Here is a 21751-nt window from a genome sequence, read left to right on the forward strand (position 1 = left end):
GAACATCGATCCCGGTCTCGGAGCTCTTTACTGACGACTTCTTTGAGTTGAGCTTTACTTGCGTCAAGTAAGACCTGTTTAGAAACCGCGTGGGCATAGTCGACCCATTTCCGACGATCTTGCGAGCGGTTTCTGGGAGCGTAATGGCGAGTATGAAGAAGTTAACGCTGGACAGTATTGCAAGGGTCCAGAAGATCCAAGGCCATCCGGCGTATTGAACTAGTATGCCACCCAAAACGGGACCGAGGCTGGGCGCTACATTCGGACTAGGTCATCGTAGTTAGGAAGACCGTCGCGTTCGTAATGTGGTTGTAGCATACCCCAATAGAACTGCTCCAATATACCCACCTCGCTCAGCAGGCGTAGCAATATCACTGACAACAGCGTAGCCGAATGAGATCGTGCCTGAAGATTCTTCACATCAGCAAGCGCCTTGACATGAAGGAATTCCCATAAACCCACCACTACTCCCCGCACTCTGCACCATCCTCAACACAAGCAACGCGGGATAACTCCTCTGAACCGCCAACCCCACATTAGCAACCGTATACGTAAATATCGCAAACAGAAACAGTGGTCGGCGGCCCATGGCATCCGCCATGTCACCCAGTAGGGAAGGCGCTATCCCCGATACAAGCATGTAGGTTGTGATTGACAGATTGGCCATTGTGAGCGTGATGTCCAGACCCTCGGCGATATTGAACAGTGCGGGATAGTAGATGAAGCTGCTGAGAGGGGAGAAGAGTCCCGCGTATGCGACGAGGAAGACTATCCATCGTTTTTCGCTGCGGGTAAAGATGGAGTATGGTGGTGTGTCGGGTTGTTGGTCCTGCTCCGGAGCGGGAGCGTCGACGGTAGCCTTTTCGCTCATACTGGGCGGTTTCGGTATAGCAGTCGTAGCGATTATGGTGGTAGTTGACCAAAACTGCAGTCGAAGAGGGTCGAGTGCTGGCCCTTGCCGAAAGGACGTACCGATTGGTGGCTATGCGCCGCAGTTGGTCGGCTGCCATCCTTCTGAATGACAAGCGAGTATGTCATGTGACGAGATATATCTAGGTACATTGGCTATATCCGGGACTGTTTCTACGCAAACGAAATGCTGGGTGTTTGTGGCCGCACTGCCCTTGTCACATATCTTAGCCGCATCGGCGCCACTGAGTAGTCTCTGCAGACGACCTCGAATTACCGCCCAAGGAACTTCGTTGCTGAAATGTATACCTGATGAAATTCGCTATAGCTACGTGTAACCAGCCGCTACTAAGCGTGACTTTTCATACTATCATGTATCGATCGTGGTCCTTCATCCAACTCAGCTATCTATTAGCTCCGACAGTATGGTATCTTATGTCGAACACACACACAGTAACGAGAAAACTGATCCATCCTCCGGACAACTCCCGCATGAATCAACCAACTATGCAGCACTCTCCCTCAACCTCTGCTGCTCCTCCTCAGTAAGCTGTCCAAACTCCTCCGCAAAACCCTGCGTAGTCGCCGCGCGCTTGAAGAAATCAACCAGGAAACCCTGCGTCTCGTCGTCGCGCTGACGACCACCACCCGGCTCTTCCGCAGCAAAAGCCATGAGCTGCTCTTTGCTGAAGCCACTGCCGAGGTCCATGAAAGGGTTCGCCTCGTCTTCCCATTCACCGTCGTCAGATTCTTCTTCGGCAAGCTCAGCAGCTGCTTGTGCGTCGAGGGGTGCGCCAGAGGCGGATTGGAGTTCGACGACGAGGACTTTGAGGATCTTGAGGGGTGCGGGTACTATGGTATACTTGTCAGGATCTGAATTCGTGTGTCAGTTTGTGGATGGGTATGAGGGGTGTGTAGTACTGGATCGCGAAAATGACACGACAGCCTACAAGTACGCTCCACAACATGACAATCACTGCGTTTGATGGGAAAGAAAAAGGTGAACGACACGAGGGGAAAGACTTACTCGCTTTCGCGCGACTCCTGGTCATGATGCGACCATCGGTATTCGGTATCAAGTCACCCTGCACTTGCACCTGCGCAAGACGAGGGTCCTTCAAATCATACAGTTTTGAAAGAGCGATGACACTACAAACCAAAGTCAGCAATTATGCACAGTCATCGAGTAAACAAAAAAGGAAAAAGGGGGAGTTCAACTTATTCCGAACGATCTCAAGCCTTCCACCAGGCTTTCTCCGTTCGTAAGAGAACTGCTCGATTTCCGGAGAGGTTCGTACGTACTTTTGTCGGATCTCGTCGTAGCCGGCGAAGTTGATCGAGTTTTCAAGCCACTTGGCTAGCACAACCTGGAGGCCGTTTTGGCCCTCGATGTCCTGGCCAGCTAGGAAGTCTACCACCTCTGAGGCATGGTTCAAGCTTAGACGCGCGAATACGAGCGTCAGACTTTGGATGAACTGTGCTTGTGTTGCTTGGCCTAGACGGACAGCGACACTTCGTAGGAGTTGCTCTAGGTAAGGTCCAAGTCGTTCGTGACCGGCCTTCTCTACTACCTCTGCGGCAAGCGCACCGACTTCGCCAGCAGCATGGTCGCTGCACGAAGACAACAGACGTGAGACGATGATGAGAGTTACCTCAAGACCTGCCTTTCCGGTGTCATCCCGCCATTCGAAAAGCTGTTGGTGATCGTGCGAGATGATGTTCTTTACGGCAGTCGTGGCAGACTTCAGCAGCTCCTCATCGGCAGAGCCTAGCAAGACTCTTGTGAGCTTCGGCATGGTCGTAGCGACAAAGCCAGCGGGTAGCGGCTCTGGTCCATGCTCAGCCATGACAGCCAGAAGATCAGCAGCAAAGTTGCATAAAGCATTCTCCTCGGTCAAGCTTCCGACATCAAAGGCACCCATAAGTGATGGAAGCACCCTTGCGCACAGTTGAACGTACGCATCCCCGCCCATTCGCGCGATAGTCTCCGTCACCTCTTCGAAGGCCTCGGTGACTAGCATGGTGAGTTGGAAGTTGTTAGCTTGATGACTAGCGATTCGGAAGAGCGTGTCGAGACCATTGTCTGTAATGCATATCCGCGTATCAATAAGTATAGCGTCTCGGAGTGTTTCGACGAGAGTGACCATAAGGTCTTCACTGTCGCTGAGCTCTGACATATCTTGTGCAGCCAGGTAGTTGCTGATGGCCATGATGATAGGTGCTTGCATGGGTTGTGTTGTCGCAGGTGGGAGCGCTTGGAGATAGTATTGCAAAGCCCGAATACACGACACTTGGACAACGTCGGACTCGTCAGATGGAATAGCCTGTAGGGATGCTTCGAGGAAGGATGTGCCGAGCTGTTGCAGAGCGTCTCCGGATGTCCTTGTCAAACTTCCAGCGACAAGGTAACCGCGTGCTCTCAGGAAAGCGTCGGGCTGCTGCATGGCATACCGAATGAAGTCCACATAGCCGCTTGCAGCATCTGGACTGATCTGCTTGTCCACGTCCTGGAAATCGCTCAACAGTTGGTTCAGCACGTAAAGCGCGGCTTCTTTAGCTTTCCAGCTCTCAGACTCGGAGTAGAGCGCTCTTGTGTAGGTCAACAAGCCGTTGACAGTAGGCTCTTGCAGCCACTCGCCAAGCTTGATGACGAGGTCACCACAGGCTGTGCGGGGCGTGTAGTTCGCGGTGACGCTTGTCTCCTCGCTCAGGAAAATGTTCACATCCACATCCCAGAGGCCCTCCTCTTCTGTAGTAATTTGTGCATACGCCACGGCCAGCTTCATGACCTGTGTGACCCATGAGTTGTCGGGTGCCTGGTTTTGGAGTTCCTGTTCGAGTTGCGCGCGGACCGGGGGTGCACGAAGACACGCCTGCATGAAGTCCAGCTCCTCTAGAATAAGGAAGTCCAACGTGTACGGCAGACCATCGGCATCTTCGAGCCTGCTCTGACGATCCTCTTTTATGTACATGAGGGAGTATGCGGGTTCTAGCAGCGATAGCTCCTGCCAGGTTGCCTGGAACAGGACGATGCTTTGCGGCGAGAGGATAGCGGGGAAGACGGACCGTATGCGCATGAGGACCTGCGAGCTGTTAGTATCGGAAACACCTCAAACGGGAGAAACTGAACAGGCCTGGAGACTACATCAAGAGAACACGCAAAGTGGGTGACGCAACGTCGATGTAGCCTCCAGGATGTTCAGCTTCTGACACGACCTACCTTGACTGACTGTAGCTTGAGCGCAATTTGTCCCTTGTAGAGCAGGGCGTTGGGCGCATCCGAGTCCTCCTCATCGATTGACGGCGGATCAGGTAGCCTGTTGTTGAGGACATTGACGAAGAAGGGAATCCACTCCTTGAGTATCTCATCCGCGAAGCTCTTCACCATAGTCTTGTGGTCCTCCAGCACCATCTCGAGAATATCGAAGCAGCCATGGAAGACTTTCACAGCCAAGGCCCTCAGCGTCGGCTTTGTTTGCTCGCTGGTGGCCACATTGAACAGGACCTTGATCATCTGCGGCGCGACCTGGAAGAAGGTCGTCTCGTTGAAGCAGTCCTCCACCAACTCGCCGAGGACCCTGAGAGCGCCATGTAACTGGCCTTCGGTCGCGTTCGGTATCAGTGCGAGGAGGTTGTCGAGGAGATCTGGCCATTCGATGGGGTAGTCGGCGCTTGCGATTTTGCTTACGACGAGGCCCGCGGCGGCCTTGAGCTTGCGGTCGAGCCCGTCCTGGGTAGCGAGGTTGAGCAGCTGCTGCCGTAATACAGCCTTGTTCTCTTCCGAGACGAGCGCCTGGCCCTTCCACTCGTCGAGGCTGGAACTCCATCCCGCCAGCACAATGTTCTTCAGGTACAGGACGGCGGCCTGGCGGATGTTGAGCGGTACGCTGTCATGGCAGGCGATGCCAATGAGGCCGAGGGGGAGCTCCTGGTGGCCGTAGAGGGAGAGCAGCTGCTGCTCAGCGTGTTTGCGCGTGTCCTCCTGGGCGGTTTGGGTTGCTGATAGCAGCTGGACTAGTTGGTCCTCCATGGTCAACGTGGGGCATGCGCGTATAGAGCTATTCGGCACGTCTAGCGCTCCCCAAAACGGCTGGCGAGGTAGAAGGATCGGGCGTTGACGCGTTTGTTGATGGGTGCTGCTGGGTGATTGAGCGCGAGGAAAAAGAACGCGCTCGGAGATGCGGGGCAACTCCGTGAATCTCTGGGTGGTGGGGTGGCTAAGCGGAGGCTATAACTGAAGCAATAAGCCGCGACGACTGCATATACGTAGCAGATGGGTATAGAGGGCGGAGACTAATACAGAAGTAAGGTGGAGTATGGCAGCTGGGCTATAACGAAGGGGAGGTGGCCAATTGCCCGACAGGCGGTGACGACGATGCCTCTTCCCAGTTCCCGGTCGGTGGAAACGCGACCATTACCTACACCTTCGCCTCTCTCCGACCCTCCCCTTGCTGCCACGTTGTTATCCTCAACAATGCCAGGGGCACTCGACACAGCATACGCACCACGTCTGCCATACCGATCAGCAACCCTACCAGAGCCGTGACCGTTATCCATCGACGCGCTAGTGGCTTTCACGCGACGAGACGCGTCTGCGTCATGACTACAATCCGCTACTCAAAGTGCACAACACTATCTCGTACCTGAGGCGCATACACACTCCGTCCACGAATACAACAATCACACCCCTACTACCTACGTCACACACCCACCGCGACGATGCCAGCAACCTACCTCGAAACCCTCAACCACTTCACCACCTTCCTAACCGCCTACACGCACACGCTCCTCCACCACCGCGAAATCTACCCCACCACCTCCTTCGCCCGTTCCCGCTTCCACAACGCCGCCGTCTACCAATCGCGGCACCCTATGGTCTGCGAATGGATCACTGACGCCATAGCCGCTGTGCGCGAAGAGCTCCTCAAGGGCGTCGTCTCCAGAATCGGCATCGTCATATTCACCTACGATGAGTACGACGAAGGCTCAGGTAGCGCCAAGATAATGGAACGCTACATGTTCGACGTGAGCGAGTTCCCTGTTGTGGAACGGCGGGATCGTATGTTGGATATTGGGTTTGAAGGAGGGCCTTTGCTGGAGACGAAGGGGAAGGGGAAGCAAAAAGAAGAGGAGAAGGAAATAGAATATAACAATGATGGGACTATAAAGAGGAAGAAGACGAAGCCGTTGGATACGGGTGTGGATGTCAATCTCAGCGAGCAGTTTCGCGCGGCGTTCCTGCAGCTGGAGATGCGGACGTCTAGACTGGAGCCTCTGCCTGAGGGTTGCACTTTCAATGTTAGTATGGAACTCAAGGATGAGGGCGATATCGATCCGCCGATTGGACACCCGCAGGTCTGGCAGCCGGTGCAGCCTAGTCTGCAGAAGACAGGCAGGGGTGCGCTGTTCAGAGATAGGGATGTCTTCGATGAGGAGGCGTTTGAGTTGGGGATAATAAGAGAGAAGGAAGGGAGGGATTTGGGTGGAGCCAAGGTTACGCCAATACGCAGTGTGCAGGCCGGTGTTTTCAGGTTTGAGAACTGGATAGAAGAGGGCAGGGCAAAGTTTGAGAGCCCAGAAGACAGTATACCATCGAGCTTCTCGAGTTTTTGACCGTAGACGCTTGAACAAATCAGATTTGTGAATACAATGTTCTGTGGAGTATGAAGGTTCTTTGTCTCTGACCCAGGCTCCTGTAGTCTAGCGAAAGCTAGATGTATTGAAGACAGATTTCGAGAAATTCTCTATATTAAAGATAAGCCTGCCTACTACATAGACATTCTTCAGGACTTCTATTGCGAGTAAGTGGTGTTTTATGGTCCCGCTTCAACGCCGACAGAGGCAAATACCTGAATCACCATACCACCTCCATGCCATGCTATAGTATGAATCCCATCGAACGAATAGACGCTATCTGTGAGGAGCCTGGGGCGCCATACCACGACGCCGTCGCCTGTCAGCTACCATCGCAGCAGCCGCTACCCGCCGAGCCTCAAGCAGAGCCTCAAGATTCTGTTGCCCCACACCCAACCGCGCGCGCTCTGCTTCGATTCCATGTCGCCTAGCTGCCACGTTATGACGCATGGCTCTCGCGTCGTCATCGAGGGTTTGTCGCGCTGCAGCCAACCGCGCGCGCTCTGCTGCAAGCTCCTGCTGTCTAGCTCTTAAATTCTGACGCACGGCTATCTGCTGCTGATCCTGGCCAAGTCCAACGTTGTCCAGGAAGCGGAAAGCCTCGCGAGCATCGCGCTGCGCCTGTTCGCCGTTGGCAATTCGACGAGGACCGCCTAATTCCGGTCGGGCATTGCGCTGGCGAACCCGTTCGTTAATTTGATCAATGACTCCATCAGCTTCGGGAAGGCGGGCTGGTTGGCCTGGTCCGTTGACTTGTCCCCTCCCAATGCCGATGTGCGGGAGGGGGTTGGGTGGGAGCATGGCCCAGAGGGCATTGAACAATCGAGGTCTAGCAATATTGGTTAGGCGGATGAAAAAAGTGACACCTTGGACATGGCGCGATCATTGGGATCGGACGTTGAATGTATGGCTGATATGGCTGCTGTGGAATGGCTCCGTAGAAACCCATAGGCTGAACGGGCTGAGCAGGATAGAGATGTTGGAAGAATGGGAATGGTTGGACGGGGTATCCAAACGCAGGCATGGTAGGCATGGCTGGCATGGCTGGCATAGCTGGAATGGCTGGAAAGGCTGGAAAGGCTGGCATAGCTGGCATGGCCGGCATGGCTGGGATGACTGGATGAGGGTAGACGTACCGATCTGCTGGGGCGACATTGGCTGCTATTCCATTGAGGTGAGCCGGCGGCGCAGGTACTGGGGGCACCATGGGGGCTCGCCTGAGCTGCTCTCCAACCATGTGATAAGGGAAAGCTTGCGCTTCTACGCCTGCTCGGCCTTTTCGTGCATCTTCTGCTTGTTTGACTCGATCTGAGACCTTGACCATCAAATCTGCATCTGACAGGCCTGGATTATCGACTCGGACTTTGGCCATGGCCTCATCGGCTGCGCGCTTGACCTCCTGTTCGTGGCGGTCTTCGACGTTTTCGTGTAGTGGACATTTGCCTGCACGAGACTCGCCGAAATGGTTATAGTCTGTTACGTTCTTGGAGCAGACGTAGCTAGGCTTTTGTCAGCTGATGTTGAAGTATTTTAGGCTGGTGACTTACCATTGCACATTCCTACAGTGCGTGCATGTCATCTTGTTGCAGCCAAGTTCCTTGACGAAAGGATGCTTGCATTTGTTGCAGTGTCGTATCAAGGCTGCTGACATCGCTTCTTCGACAATGTGTCGCAGGGTAATTTGACCATCCTTCTTGTATTCCTCGCAGCTGAGTGGGATGTGAGACTCCTTTTCGCAAAGGCGACAGCTCGTCTTGCTGCATTTGGGGTTTTGACAGCGGAACTCCTTGTCAACCTCAACCGGTAGACATTCCATTTTAAAGTCGCAGAACGGGCACTCCGAAAGGAAGTCCAGACCCGCCGCTTCCAAGTCCTCTCTTTGTTGCATGTGCTCGAGTCGCTCGAATGTCTTGTCGCTCAGAACCTGTTGCAATTGTCGCCGGGTGAACGTTCCATTGCAGTCATCGACTCCGAAACACTTGGGTCTGCATCGAGATTGACCCATCTGCGTCTCGATCTGTTGACGGGGACAGTCTACGCAGTAGAAGTGGGTAGTGTCTCCGTTGCAGCTTATCATGCGGTTGAGAGGAACGTCGTTGAAGCAACATGCGCATTCACCCATTTCATTGTTCATTTGCGCTCGTTTCAAATTGTCTTCTTCCGCCTTTTCCTCGTCTTTGACCTTTTGGCGTTTGGCTGTAACCTGTCAGTAGGGAGCAGATGAAGGAGACCACACGATCTTCGCTGTTCTGAGACACAGGGTTCGAAGTCCTCTATTGATCTCCTGGAAGGTCATGGTCACGACGTCCCACTTACCAGCTTCAGCTTCGCTCTTCTTCTTCGCTGCGTGCAACTCCTTGGGTATCTGACTGCCTTGCTCAATCAACTGGAGTTCAATACCGCGCTTGATGCGTGATTTGTTTATCTTCGAATATGTCCTGGCAATTTGTCCGTAGTTGCGCACTTGTTGTTCAATGACACCGTAGGCCTTGTACAGAGTCTTCTGCTGTTTGAGAACGGTCGTGATATGCCGCACGGGTACAGTGAGGAATTCGTCTTTGAGTAGCTCTGTTCTGTGGAAAGTATCGTTAGTACCACGAATGAAAGGAGTGGGAAGGTATAAAGACGACGCGAAGGCGTTGAAAGTGCGTAAAAAATATAGCGGATGACTACAGAATTGTTGTTGGTGTTGCTGTCACTGCGCTGGCCCATAGGCGAAGTGCAATGTTCACGACAGTCGTTCCATGGTTCCAGGTGTAATGAAACGCTCGCTTCACGATCCACCTGGAATGTTGGCTGCCAATCAACCCCGACTCTTGAAGCTTTAAGACATCACTGAACCATAAAGCTCATAGGGCTGTGCCCGTAAAGGAGTTGTACTTACGCGTCATGTTCATAACCGCCGATCTCGGGGTCACGCTCGCCCTTCTCGTAGGTGCTCAACTCACCCTCGGCTTCGTTATCCCTCTTTCTCTTCTTGTTCTTCGCGTCATCTGATTCTTTTGGATACGGCTCGCCTTCCAATAACTCCGTGAGGAAATGCTCGCATTGTGCGGTTGTTCGTGTGGTGTCTGTCATCTTTTCTTGGATCAATTTGAGGACGTAATCGACCGAGATGTCCGGTAGCACGCTCACAATCATCTGCAAACAGGCAGCTTCGGTGACCAATGCGATGTCCTCACCCCAATCGGGAGCTCGTCCCTCTGGCGGTGGTCTGTCGTCTTCTGCCACGACAGCGTCAGACGGCGGAACGTCAATGTCTGGAATGTCGGTCAAATCGATCACTTGACGGTCATTTGCCTGGAATTCTGCGCGGAACTCTGCGATAGGATCATCCAGATCCGGGAAGTCGAGAGCGAATTCTGCTGCAGATCGTGCGTCGAAGGCCTCCAATTCGTGTCTTGCGAGACCCTCGTCCTCCGTCTCACTATCGGAGAGCAAATCAATAACTTCATGATCGCGATGAATGCCAGTTGGAGCCATCGCAAGTGTCCTGTCGTGATAGTCGTAAGGCTAGTTGACGGGTAAACCTCCACCTTGAAGGGTTGCTATCGGGTGTGCGTCTAGACCGAACGATGTAGAGTTTCTTGGGTACCTTGAATGGGGAGAACCAAATAATAAACATTAATTTGTACCTAGCGGAGAACCTGGGGAAGGAGTGAGGGGCGATGGAACTGCAAACGCGTGTGGTGTTTACGTGATTCAGACCAGCTCAATTCACACGGACGTAGCCTTGTCGCTCACCCCACCAGTTGTCGGAGGAGGCCTCTCACCGACTGATAGGCACTAGCTGAAGGGAAGAAAAAGGAACAAGCGAAAGTATGAGAGTGACAGGTTTCACACTGCAGCTCGCAGCGGAGTGAGACTTGGGTGTTCCAGGTGCAGGCCGCTGGGAGATCGAGGAGCTATTGCGGCCAGCCCTGAGCCAGCGGAACGGGCAAGGGCACCAGCCAGGTAAGAGAGCAAAGGCAGTAGCTATGTGCCACAACAGCGCATGTCAATGAAAAGCCATTACAGTGCCGCCAGCGCTCAGCGAAACAGAAATGGCGTGTCGTCGTGAAAGGATGCTGCGCCGCTCTCAGGGCGGGAGATGGGCGTCTCGCCCAGATGATCGTGCAGTTCGCTCCAGGCCGGCCCCAGGGCTCCGCTAGCCCAACTGCCGCTAACCGCATCATCACGAGCCTGCGCGCGCGTCGCACAGGGCTGAGAAGAAGCAATGTCTGCCATCGGTCTTGGTGATGCTACCAATGGACACGCGAAGCTTTTGAGACCATGACATGCAAACTCCCGCCTTACTGCCTGGCCTCATGCAAGGCCCGAGCTACTCGCGAATCGGACAGGCGCACATGACCCGTGGGAAGCTGTGACATCCAACCCTCGCTTTGCCACGGCACACCTCGGGCCGCGAGCAACATGATGTAGGCTCGGAATGCCTGGAGGACATACGGAGTCAGCTATAAGATCACACGGAGCTCAGGGCGGGATGGGGCCACCAGAACGCGGGGCGCCCTTGACTAGACAAAGAACTACAGGTACCAACTTCCTCTTCTTCCTTAGCTATCCGCATCCTACAGCGAAATCGACGTAACTTGGACCCGCTATTTACTCTTTCCTGAGTCGTTACTGCCACTTGATCTGGAAGACTGCAGCTGAGCAGGACCGAATCCACACCTGTCACGCCCTACGACAAGCGTAGTCGATAGCTGGATATAAGACCCTAGCTATCTTCGCCAAAGGCCAACCTATTAGATCAAGACTCAACATACATCTACCCTACATAAAATACTACAACATGGCCATCGCATCGATCCTCGAAAACCTTAAGGCTGGTGACTCTCCTGACCTAGAACTCGTTCACCCTACCGAAGCCGAAAAGCAGATACAGTTCAACGCAAACGCAAACGAATGGCGCGGTGCTCTATCCAAACCTGCATACTTTCGTCGCGAGGCCACACTTTCGCAAACAACCCTAACACGTGATGGCGGCATCTCATACTGGATCCTAGCTGACCCTGACAAAACTGTGTCAGAAGACCCTTGGAACCCAAATGCAGGCACCAAATTACCAAAAGGCACCCGACTACCACTAGCGAGCTGCGAAACAATCCGGAAGAAGGCGCTCGTATGGCAGAACGGAGAACTCAAGGAGGTCATTTGTCATGGGGTCGGCAGTGTCTTCTGCCCCAAACCTCTCCGCGGGAAGAAAGAGGGCACCTCGTATGCGAGCAGGATGCTAACGGAGCTTGGGAAGAGTTTAAGAACATATCAGACAGAAGATGGCCAGGAGTCTCTGTTCTCAATCCTATACTCTGACATCGGGATGGTTAGTAGCTCTGACACTCTATGACGATGTATTGCTAACAGAGACAGAAATACTATGCGAACTTCGGCTGGGAATCTTTTACGTCGTCACATGTCTCTATCCCCTCGAGCACATCTCAAGACACTAGCAGCTTACCTACCGCTAAGCCACTGTACGCGCAAGACCTGGAGGAACTATGCAAGATCGACGAAGCCCTTCTCCGCCGGAGTCTAGAGACGCGGCCACAAGATAGCAACACCGCAGTCGCTATACTTCCCAACATCGAGACGATCCAATGGCACCACGCGCGAGAAGAGTTCGTAGGCAACGAGCTGCACGGCAAGAAGCCGGAGATCAAAGGCGCGGTCGTCGGTACGGAGAAGGGCAAGCGCGTTTGGTGTTACTGGACAAGGATGTGGTACAACGAGAACCCAGCTGAGGCCAAGGGCAACACTCTGCACATCCTACGGCTGGTCATCGAGGACGATGGCTTCGAGGGCTCTTCGAGCAGCACGAACGGCGCATCGGAGAACCAAGGTCATGAAGCTGCTATCGCGGCCCTCATGGCGATGGCCCAGCAGGAGGCGCAGAAATGGAAGATGGAGAACGTGGAGATGTGGGCGCCTTCGCCGGCGGCATTGGCAGCTGCGAAGAAGCTGGATCCGGCTGCTAAGGTCATTGTGAGAGATCAAGAGAGCATCGCGGCCTTGCAGTGGTTTCCAGAACATGACGGGCCAGTTGCTGACAAGATTGACTGGGTCGCGAACGAGAAGTACGGGTGGTGTTGAGAAGCGGAAGGCGCGATCCGGATTCGATATATTGATAGATTTCTATGCATTGCTACCACTGTCGAATAGTTCCCAAGGTCGTTGATGTACTGATGAGGGCGCAATTCGATCTGGAGTGTGAGGTGAGAGCATCTTCCTCGACCAACTGGCAAGCCAGAAAGGATCAATGAAAATAAATAAAGCCTGTCAGATTGCCATCAACATCCTGCTTTCCAGTGCGGCCGAAGCACACGACCGGTTAGCTGAGATCATCGCCGCGACCGCCGAAGCAGTTGCAAAGCCTCACTCTTGAATATCGAGGCTGAAAGTCATCAACCAGGTTGGAGATTCTGTGGCTACTTAGAGTAACTCAGAAGAGGACGCACACTATTAGAAATGATTCTATGAAGTCTGCGGTGCTGTTAGTGATAGTTTCAAAACGTTGGGGTGGGGTCAAAATACATAGTCGACTATAAGGAAGAGGGTTTGGGGAAGGGTGCGGCGCTGTTGATATGTTCACGATGGCTTGGCACGCGCTAGCGCCGCACTGACCGAAAGCGACATTTTCGCAGTTTTGTGGGGCGGCAGCCGAGAATTTGCCGCCGACGTTCTGCCGGCCCTGCTAGTTGGGCTGCCGGAGTGCTGCCGACTGGCCGTGCGCGACCTAAGGACAATGATGCTCGTGGTTTCCTGAGCACAACGTGGATATACATACCTTACTTTGTCAAGATATTCAAGAGCCTGGAACCTAGTGAGTTACTTCGGGAACGCTTGTGCTCCAGAAAGGACGAATTTCGTCGTCGGCTGCTGTTCTGAGCAATGCGTGATTCTTTCACCGTTGATAGATGTGCTGCGCTTCCATACCACTACACTCTCGCTGCTTTCCATTCAGTAGTCACCAATCGCTGGATACTACCTCTCATTCATCCGCTTCACCGATCACATATGGAACAGCAATTTCCTTCATACCTCTGTGAGCGGCGTTACTCGCTCTCAGATTACGAAGAAGTTGCTTCTAGCTGTACCCATTGCACGCTATGAACTCTACTCCAGACGTATACATTATGCGTTACTGTAATAGAGAGTCATTACAACACATATTGTGTACCTCCAGGGCGTGTCAATGTCTGCATCTTTGCAAATACGCGCCTCCATGTATGCAGCAACCACGATATAGCCCGGATGTATTTGCGCCACTACTCCTACATTCAATTCAAACACTATCAAAAATCTTGCCGATATCGAGCGCGATGGAGAGTCTAGCCCATCTGATTTCAATCTAAGCCCCACTGCGAGATGGATGGGACCTCTTCATGGACCGCGCACCAGGTTGACTTTTCTCTCACCGGACAGTGGAGCCCGGAGACTTCGCAGTACTTTGACTTTGCGTTCATGGCCTACATAACGTATTGAAGTGCTACCGGCTCCATCATGAACGTAGAGAGTGGGAAATATTAAGCCAACGTATACGTCCAGCTGAGCAGATTTGCTAGAAATCTTGACACCAGTTCGGCCATTCTGATAGGTACATCCTTGAGCTTACCGCCATGCAATCTTTTCGCGTGTGACTATTAGGATACAGCATGCAAATAATGAGTCGCGACAAGAGAACATTGCTCCAAGACATATTGAGCAGCCTGCAATGAAGTAGAGGCTTGAGGTATCCGATATAATTTTACCAACAATCCCTCAATCCAAACGTATGCTGAGGTGAGCCAGGCTCTGCTTTGATGACTCCTACAAGACATAATAAGCCTCTGTATGCGGCAAACATGTAGGCTGATCTACACCTATTGAGCACGTACTTCGCTCTCAACGCGGTGTATAGGGCTTACGGCCGCCTTTACTACTGACACAGCTGGTACCGCAAGACGCCACTTAGATTTCACCCCAGTCGGCCTCAATGCCGCTACGAGTCGGCTTCAATGCCGCTACGAGTCGGGACAAAGCCAACCGCTCAAGGGGACACAGGCCCACAGCCAGTGTCCGAACGAAGTGACGGACTAAAAACCGCCTTCAGGGAGTAAAGATGGATTGTCTTTGATGTGATTATCTTCTGACATAATCGTCTTTGACATGAACTCCTGGAGCGCATGTGTCAACAAGCAACTGCTCCTCCTATGTCGGCTTAAATGCCGCTTAGGTGCTTTTCATCGGGTCTTCCAGCTTGCTGGTGGCTCGAGGAAAGAGATCCTTGATGTAGCCTTCTGAGTTGCATATGAGTCGTCGTTCTTACGGCACAGTCCTCTTGTAGTCCCCTTGCTCCACCGGGCCGGCAAGACCTCATGAGCTATTATGGCCTGCGCCAGAGTCGAGTCGAGGTCTTCAGGGTCGTATGTGAGCCGTCGTATTTGTGCCAGACTCTTTTGCAGTCTCTCGCTGTAGTATCTCGGGTTGGATATGAGCCGTCATGCTTGCACCAAAGTCACCCTCTAGCCTCCTCGCTTCGCTAAAGATCAAAAGGCTTCGCGCCTTATCCCAGTTCTGCTGTAGCTGTCTGGGTGCAGTATAGGTAAGTCGCCGTTCTTGCGTCTGGATCTTGTTGTAGTCCCCTCACTTGATCGGTTCGAGCAGAGTGTTGTAAGCTGTCGTAACTGCCTGGGTCGAGTATGAGCCATCTTGCTTGCGCCGAAGTGCTCCTGTAGTCCCCTGGTCCGCGAACGTTGAGCATCTCGTAAGCTGTTGTAGCTGCCTGGGTGCAGTAGAAGCCGCCGTATTTGTTTCGGAGGTCTGTTGTAGTCTTCTCGCTCGGCCGAGCTGAGTAGGGGTATGTAGGTTGTCGCGGCATAAGAGGGTAGTTCGTTGGGGATACTGGTGGCAAGTGCGTGGAATCAGGAGGCGTCTTTCTTTGTCCGAGTCTCCTTGGGCTTAATGATCTGTCGTGGCTCGATAGTGTGAGGGTGTACTTGATCGACAGTTTCCGGTGTGTCTCTCGTCGAGCAAAGCTTCTTGCGCTGTTATCGCTGGCTCAAGGGGCCCGCTGCTGTTCGCGCCAGGCCCATCGCGTTCCGCTTGTTTTCCCGAGTCGCTTAGGCTAATGTCGAGTTGGTCGTTCGCGCGTCGGCGGTTTCAAGGAGGGTGGAGCTACCGGATTTGGTGTTTATGATGGCCATGTAGTCCGCGCCAGAGTCACAGTGTAACGGCGTAATGGTGGCAACCAACATACAACCCTGAATGCCCCTCCGTCACATTACTGGCCCTAGATTCTTCTATCGTCGAACAGCGTCGTCTGGTATGGGAGATACGATAAATCTACATGCATCTAATGTACGAATGAAGCTTTCAAGGTTATAACGGCAACCAAATCATGCAGAATAACATCGACCCCCGGATTGACTCTAACGGAATAGCGACCAATCAACTCACAAACAGAACGCGTCGTATACGTTGAGCCTTCGCCGATGGTGTCATTCGTTGGCGCCGACATCGCCATTGATGCAGGCACAGCGCATGGCGGGGTTGGACTCGTGCGTGTGGCGGGGCAGCAGGACGAACGTAATTGCATTCAATGAAACACAAAGGCCTTCGCGGTGTTTTTCCGTTCGTAGACAACCGTCAATCAGGCTACGGCGACGCCAATGCTAATCATGCAGCGGCCTAGTCTACGCGTGCAGGCGATCCGGAATTTGACAGGGCGAGACGCGGTCCCTTGACTCAACTGCGATCCCGGAGTCATCACAACATTTTTCCCCACGGGGACTATTACTTCACATCGTCTTTGGGACATACACGACAGCCGTCACCAATTACACTTTTTTACTTTGCATTGCGCTAGATCGTCGATTGGTATTACACATAATGTCCTCACACACAGCATCGCAGCGGTACCTGAGTACCCGGGGAGGATCCTATGACGTGAGAGCGACCCGGCGACGATGCGCTCAGACGGTTGCTAACAGGGCATAGTTCTCCTTCGAGGAAGTCGTCCTCAAGGGTCTCGCTTCCGACGGCGGCCTCTTCATCCCCGAAGAAATCCCCACGCTGCCCGACGACTGGGCGTCCAAGTGGAAGAACCTCTCCTTCGCAGACCTCGCTTTCGAGATCTTCTCCCTCTACATCTCCCCGTCCGAGATCCCGGCCGCCGACCTGAAGGACATCATCCACCGCAGCTACTCCACATTCCGCGCACAAGACGTCGTGCCCACCGTCACGCTCGACAAGGAGAAGAACATACATCTGCTGGAACTGTTCCACGGCCCTACGTTCGCCTTCAAGGATGTCGCGCTGCAATTCCTCGGCAACCTCTTCGAGTACTTCCTCGTGCGCAAGAACCAGGGCAAGACCGGACGCGACAGGGAGCATCTGACCGTCATTGGCGCGACAAGTGGTGATACTGGCTCAGCAGCCATCTACGGTCTGCGCGGAAAGAAGGATGTGTCGGTCTTTATCATGCACCCGCATGGAAAGGTCAGCCCGATCCAGGAAGCACAGATGACGACCGTCATGGACGCCAACGTGCACAACTTGGCTGTAGACGGCACATTCGACGATTGCCAGGTAGGCGCATCCTCCGTCGTGACCCCAGACACAACTAACACGCCCAGGACTTCGTAAAAGCCCTCTTCGCAGACCCCGAGATCAACAAGACGCACCACCTTGCCGCCGTCAACTCGATCAACTGGGCCCGTATCCTCGCGCAGATCACCTACTTCTTCTACTCGTACTTCGACCTCATCAAGCAGGAGTCATTCCTCCCCGCCTCCACCGTCCGCTTCGTCGTGCCCACGGGCAACTTTGGCGACATCCTCGCCGGCTTTTTCGCGAAGCGCATGGGGCTGCCAGCCGAGAAGCTGGTCATCGCCACAAACGCGAACGACATTCTACACCGCTTCTGGGAGACTGGAAAGTACGAGAAGAACCCCGTGCATGGAAAGCAGGCTGAGGGTGGTATCCCCGAGGATGGCGCCAAGGCGCACGAGAGCGGAGTCAAAGAGACGCTGAGCCCAGCCATGGACATCCTCGTCTCGTCCAACTTCGAGCGGTTGCTCTGGTTCTTGTCATACGACGTGTACAGCTCAAACTCAGACGCCGTATCGCAACGAAGGAGCCAGGCCGGCGACCACGTACGGAATTGGCTCAACGACCTGAAGACGAACGGTGGTTTCGCTGTCGACAAGCAGATCCTCGAAGCAGCACAGTCTGACTTCGCCTCATATCGCGTCAGCGACGAGGAGACCCTCGAGATGATCAAATACGTCTTCAACGCAGAGTCATCGAAGAGCTACGTCCTCGACCCACATTCCGCCATCGGTATCGCAGCAGCACTCCGCTCAGCTGAGGTGTCCAAGCCTCCATCCACACATCACATTGCGCTCGCAACAGCGCATCCAGCCAAGTTCGCGAATGCTGTCGAGCTCGCGCTGCCAGAGCAGAAGGAGTACTTCCAAGAGAAGGTACTGCCAGTTGAGTTCAAGGGCCTCGAGGACAAGCCGCGACGAGTCAGTCATGTCAAGAGATCAGAAGGCTGGCAAGGCGTACGCAAGGTCGTCATTGCAGAAGTAGAGGCAGAACGACAAGCTGCGGAAGGAGGTGCGCAGTAGATGGTAGATGGGCTGGGTATAGACAAGCTTTGTTTACGCATCTTTGCATAGACCAGAAATGGTAGCTCTCCTGAAAATAGATCTCAATTATATTGTTCATTGCTCTGGACTTCTCTCAACCGTGGGCCTCTATGTTTGCAGTAAGCCCTCTCCCTCTTTTCCGCAGCTTGTCGTTCTGCCTCTACTTCTGCAATGACGACCTTGCGTATGCCTTGCCAGCCTTCTGACGCTGAGTTTCTCCACACTAGCAAACCTTGTCTTGCAATGAGAGTTATTGTTGCGTAATCCAGACAGAACACTTCAACATCGCTTCATCTCCTCCCCTCCATCACCATCCCTTTCCCTAACCACTTCAGTCTCAAACCCCAACCCAGCCCTCCTTCTCACCACCCCAAAAACAGCACTACTATCACACCTCCTCCCCCTCTCCTCCCCATAAACCCTAGCCTCCTCCGCAGCCTCAAGATACATCTCTCCAATCCCCAATCTCATCCCCTCCTCCCTCGCAAGACTAACCCCATGACCCACATCCTTGATCCCCAGCTCCAACCCCGAAGAAGGCGCCTGCCCTTCAGCAGGAAAGTAACTCCCACTCGTCAACCGTTTTGAAACGCCATGTGTGTAGCTACCGAAGTTCTCTCCAATCAGGGTTTCGAGGACAGAAGCAGGCAACCCCGTTTTAGAAGCCAACACGTGAGCTTCACTGAGGAGAAGCATGAGACCCGCGGTTATAAAATTGCTTGTTGTTTTCAGCAGAAGCGCCTGAGATGGTTCTTCACCCACTCTAATCACCGCACGTGCGATCACGTTTTCCAGGAAGGGCAGGATGGGGGTGATGGCAGATGCGGGGCCGGCGATGGCCATCAGCAAACGACCGGCTTGGGCGAGGGGTGTGGCGCCGAAGACTGGGGCGGCTATGTAGTATGCGCCTGTTGAGGTGAACTGGGCTGTTATGCTTGAGGTGGTGGTGGGGTGGACGGTTGTTGTGTCGATTATGGTTTTGGCTGTAAGGGGGCCGCTGGAGAGGATGGTGGATGTGATGGTTTGAAGGGCTGTGTCGTCGCTTACCTGTGAGATGTTAGTGAAATGATGGGTTTACCTAGGTACCTAGGTATGTTGGGTATGGTGAGGACTCACGGAGATGAATATTACATCGCAGGTGTGAACCAATTCTGCGATTGATGAACAGGGAGTGCCTCCGATGTCTTTTAGGCTGTCACCTCGTGAGAGAGTTCGGTTCCAGTACTTCAGTGGTGGTAGATTGTTCTGTGCAAGATGTTTCTGGATATTGGTCGCCATGGCTAGGCCCATTGATCCAAGGCCTATCCATCCCAGGCGGAGAGGTTGTTGTGTGGACATGTTGACCGGGTGTAAGAACGCGTGTTTTGCGTTGGGTTACAAAAACTGCTGACTTGATGCTACACTTATCCCCAAGGTGAGGTGACTCAACTTGAAGACGTAGGTATGAGTATACATGCACACGAATCGAGTATGCAGCACACTAGTGTGTATTAGGCAAGCGACTATCTGATATAACCGGATATTCCAGGAAGAGTGTGGTCGCGGACAAATCTTACAGCCTTGCATTATCTTAGTATACCAGAGTAGGGATACCTTGTGTAAGGCCAGCAAAAGTAGAACTATGAAAGGATCCTCTACATTGCACGCCATCAGTGTAGCTTGTAACAAGAGCTGAATACCGAATGAAACCATTCCTTGTATTTTGTCAATAATGTAAATAATACAAGTGATGCATGAAGGCCCAAACTCCTGGCTATGCTGATGATCGTAGATGGAAATGAATCAATCTCCAATAGTTCTTCTTGTACATCTCGCGACCATACCGTGAAGGCAATCCACCACATCCTATTTCCCTTGCGTTTGTTGTTGAATCCAATCCGAGACTCTAGAGGACGAGTGCCGCAATAGCACTGTCTTCAGAGGCAACGTATCTCCAGAAGTCTACTCTTCGTCCTCATCATCGTCAACCACACGTCTCCGCTTCGTCCGGCTAACAACCACCTCATCGTCGTCGTCATCGTCGGCAGCAACACCACCCCGTGCGCGCTTGGGACTCGCCGCAATACCCTCGTCTGGATCATCGTCGTCGTCCACGATCTCTGGTTCCTCGTCACTAGCGGCGATGAAGTCATCCTCTTCATCGTAGTCGTCTTCGCGATTCCTCCTTGGGCCACCGTAGTCCTCGTCGTCACTCCAGTCACGCCGTAAGCCACCCTTCTGCGCGTTCTTCTTCCGAGCCGGGCGATCTTCCAGTCCGTCAATGTCAAGACCTCCTGATGCGCGACCGCCGGTGCGGCCCATGGTGCGGTTTGCACGCTCTGCCTGGCGCGCTTCGTGTTTCTCGCGGGCGCGCAATTGCCTCTGCTTCTCCTTGAACGTGGCCTCTTCGCGTTGTCGGCGGAGCTCGGGGTCTTCGTCCACGTTGATGAAGGATATGGCTTGGTCGGCATCGTCTCGGCCCTTTGCTGCGACCTTGGCAAGGTCGTTTTGCAGCTTTTCCAGCGCGGCGTCTTTTGTGTTCGATGTGGGTACGACGTTGAGGGAGGCCGTGAGCTTGTTCGTGACGCGCATAACGTTCGCTTCCTCGTACGGCGCAACCAGGTATGTGTAGCTCTCCTTCTTCGCGCTTGTCTTGCCATTCTTCTCGTCTCTGACAGCCGTTGGGGTGGGAATCTTGGGGTTCACTTGCGGTGGGGCTAGTGTGTTCGCATCGATGTCGTACTGGGTTGTAGGGTCGGTCGCAAGCTGAAGGGTTAGGGAGCCGTCTGACCACCTGAGAATCCGAGCATTGGACTGTAGGACGGCGTTGTTCGAGGGTGAGCGTCGCCATCTGACCGTGGTCATGGCGGTGTTGTAGGCGGAAAAGTGCTCAGACGCGGCGAGCTTAGAGTGGTGGTCTGTAGCCGGCGGCTGGAAGGTCTTGTGATCGAATGCCTTGTCTTCGAAAGACAAGAAGCGCGGGACTTTCAGAAGGTACAGCTCGTTGTCGGTGGGCTCGGGAACGGGATGTCGCGCCAGGTCGGCGTCCATGTAGGCAAATGTCTGTTGCTCGACCTCTTCCACAGCTTCTGGTGCCCTGACGCGATCTGCCCGTCCCTCATCATCGCCTGAGTCGAGCTCTGCATCATCAAGCTTTCGGTGCTCACTAAACACGTCAGTCTGATCCTGGCACTGGATTCTTCGCGACCTACGCTGGCGCATCTTCACCTGCATCTCCGTCTCCGTCGCCAAACAGGTCATCTTCATCATCGTCGAGACCGTTGTCCTCCACAGTGTTTAGCGGCGTGCCATCGTCGACATTCCCAGCAGGAGTTGCCTGGCCGTTGACTTCTTCGTCGGAGAGCTGGCCCGCGTCGGACATGGTCGCGGTTGGTGGCTTTGGTGGCTTCCTGTTGGTATCGTATCCAGGGTGTTTGAGATAGAACGACGCGACCGTAGACCTAGAGTTGCGAGTAAATTGACGTGATAGATGCGGTAAAGGTACTCGCACCGATTGATGGCCGCGATGAACAAAGTTGCGACCAGTAACCCATGAGAATCGCGCTATCCCAATCCGTCCTAGCGTGCCGCCCCTTCTC

General features: G+C 53.6%; 6 protein-coding genes across 6 annotated transcripts; 3 read left to right on the plus strand and 3 right to left on the minus strand.

Moving 5' to 3' along the window:
• Positions 1-1414: 1414 nt before the first annotated feature.
• Positions 1415-4939, minus strand: J4E92_007049 (uncharacterized protein; the record flags this gene model as incomplete). Its single annotated transcript, XM_051498412.1, has 4 exons — positions 1415-1782; positions 1937-2058; positions 2212-3992; positions 4130-4939. The coding sequence occupies 4 exons, from the start codon at positions 4937-4939 to the stop codon at positions 1415-1417; spliced, it is 3081 nt and encodes a 1026-aa protein (XP_051351346.1).
• Positions 4940-5628: 689 nt separating this feature from the next.
• On the plus strand, positions 5629-6522 carry J4E92_007050 (uncharacterized protein; the record flags this gene model as incomplete). The annotated part of the gene is made up of 1 exon (XM_051498413.1): positions 5629-6522. One exon carries the CDS (start codon positions 5629-5631, stop codon positions 6520-6522), a length of 894 nt encoding a protein of 297 aa, XP_051351347.1.
• A 297-nt stretch (positions 6523-6819) lies between these two features.
• Positions 6820-10026, minus strand: J4E92_007051 (uncharacterized protein; the record flags this gene model as incomplete). The annotated part of the gene is made up of 5 exons (XM_051498414.1): positions 6820-7372; positions 7680-8042; positions 8091-8739; positions 8860-9116; positions 9428-10026. The coding sequence occupies 5 exons, from the start codon at positions 10024-10026 to the stop codon at positions 6820-6822; spliced, it is 2421 nt and encodes an 806-aa protein (XP_051351348.1).
• Positions 10027-11335: 1309 nt separating this feature from the next.
• Positions 11336-12633, plus strand: J4E92_007052 (uncharacterized protein; the record flags this gene model as incomplete). The annotated part of the gene is made up of 2 exons (XM_051498415.1): positions 11336-11866; positions 11914-12633. 2 exons carry the CDS (start codon positions 11336-11338, stop codon positions 12631-12633), a joined length of 1251 nt encoding a protein of 416 aa, XP_051351349.1.
• A 3777-nt stretch (positions 12634-16410) lies between these two features.
• Positions 16411-18152, plus strand: J4E92_007053 (uncharacterized protein; the record flags this gene model as incomplete). The annotated part of the gene is made up of 3 exons (XM_051498416.1): positions 16411-16467; positions 16519-17109; positions 17157-18152. The coding sequence occupies 3 exons, from the start codon at positions 16411-16413 to the stop codon at positions 18150-18152; spliced, it is 1644 nt and encodes a 547-aa protein (XP_051351350.1).
• Positions 18153-20114: 1962 nt separating this feature from the next.
• Positions 20115-21534, minus strand: J4E92_007054 (uncharacterized protein; the record flags this gene model as incomplete). The annotated part of the gene is made up of 2 exons (XM_051498417.1): positions 20115-21318; positions 21365-21534. 2 exons carry the CDS (start codon positions 21532-21534, stop codon positions 20115-20117), a joined length of 1374 nt encoding a protein of 457 aa, XP_051351351.1.
• Between the last annotated feature and the right edge of the window lie 217 nt (positions 21535-21751).

Source organism: Alternaria infectoria (assembly GCF_024043175.1).
Source record: "Alternaria infectoria strain BMP 0036 chromosome Unknown scaffold_11, whole genome shotgun sequence".
Classification (NCBI taxonomy): domain Eukaryota; kingdom Fungi; phylum Ascomycota; class Dothideomycetes; order Pleosporales; family Pleosporaceae; genus Alternaria; species Alternaria infectoria.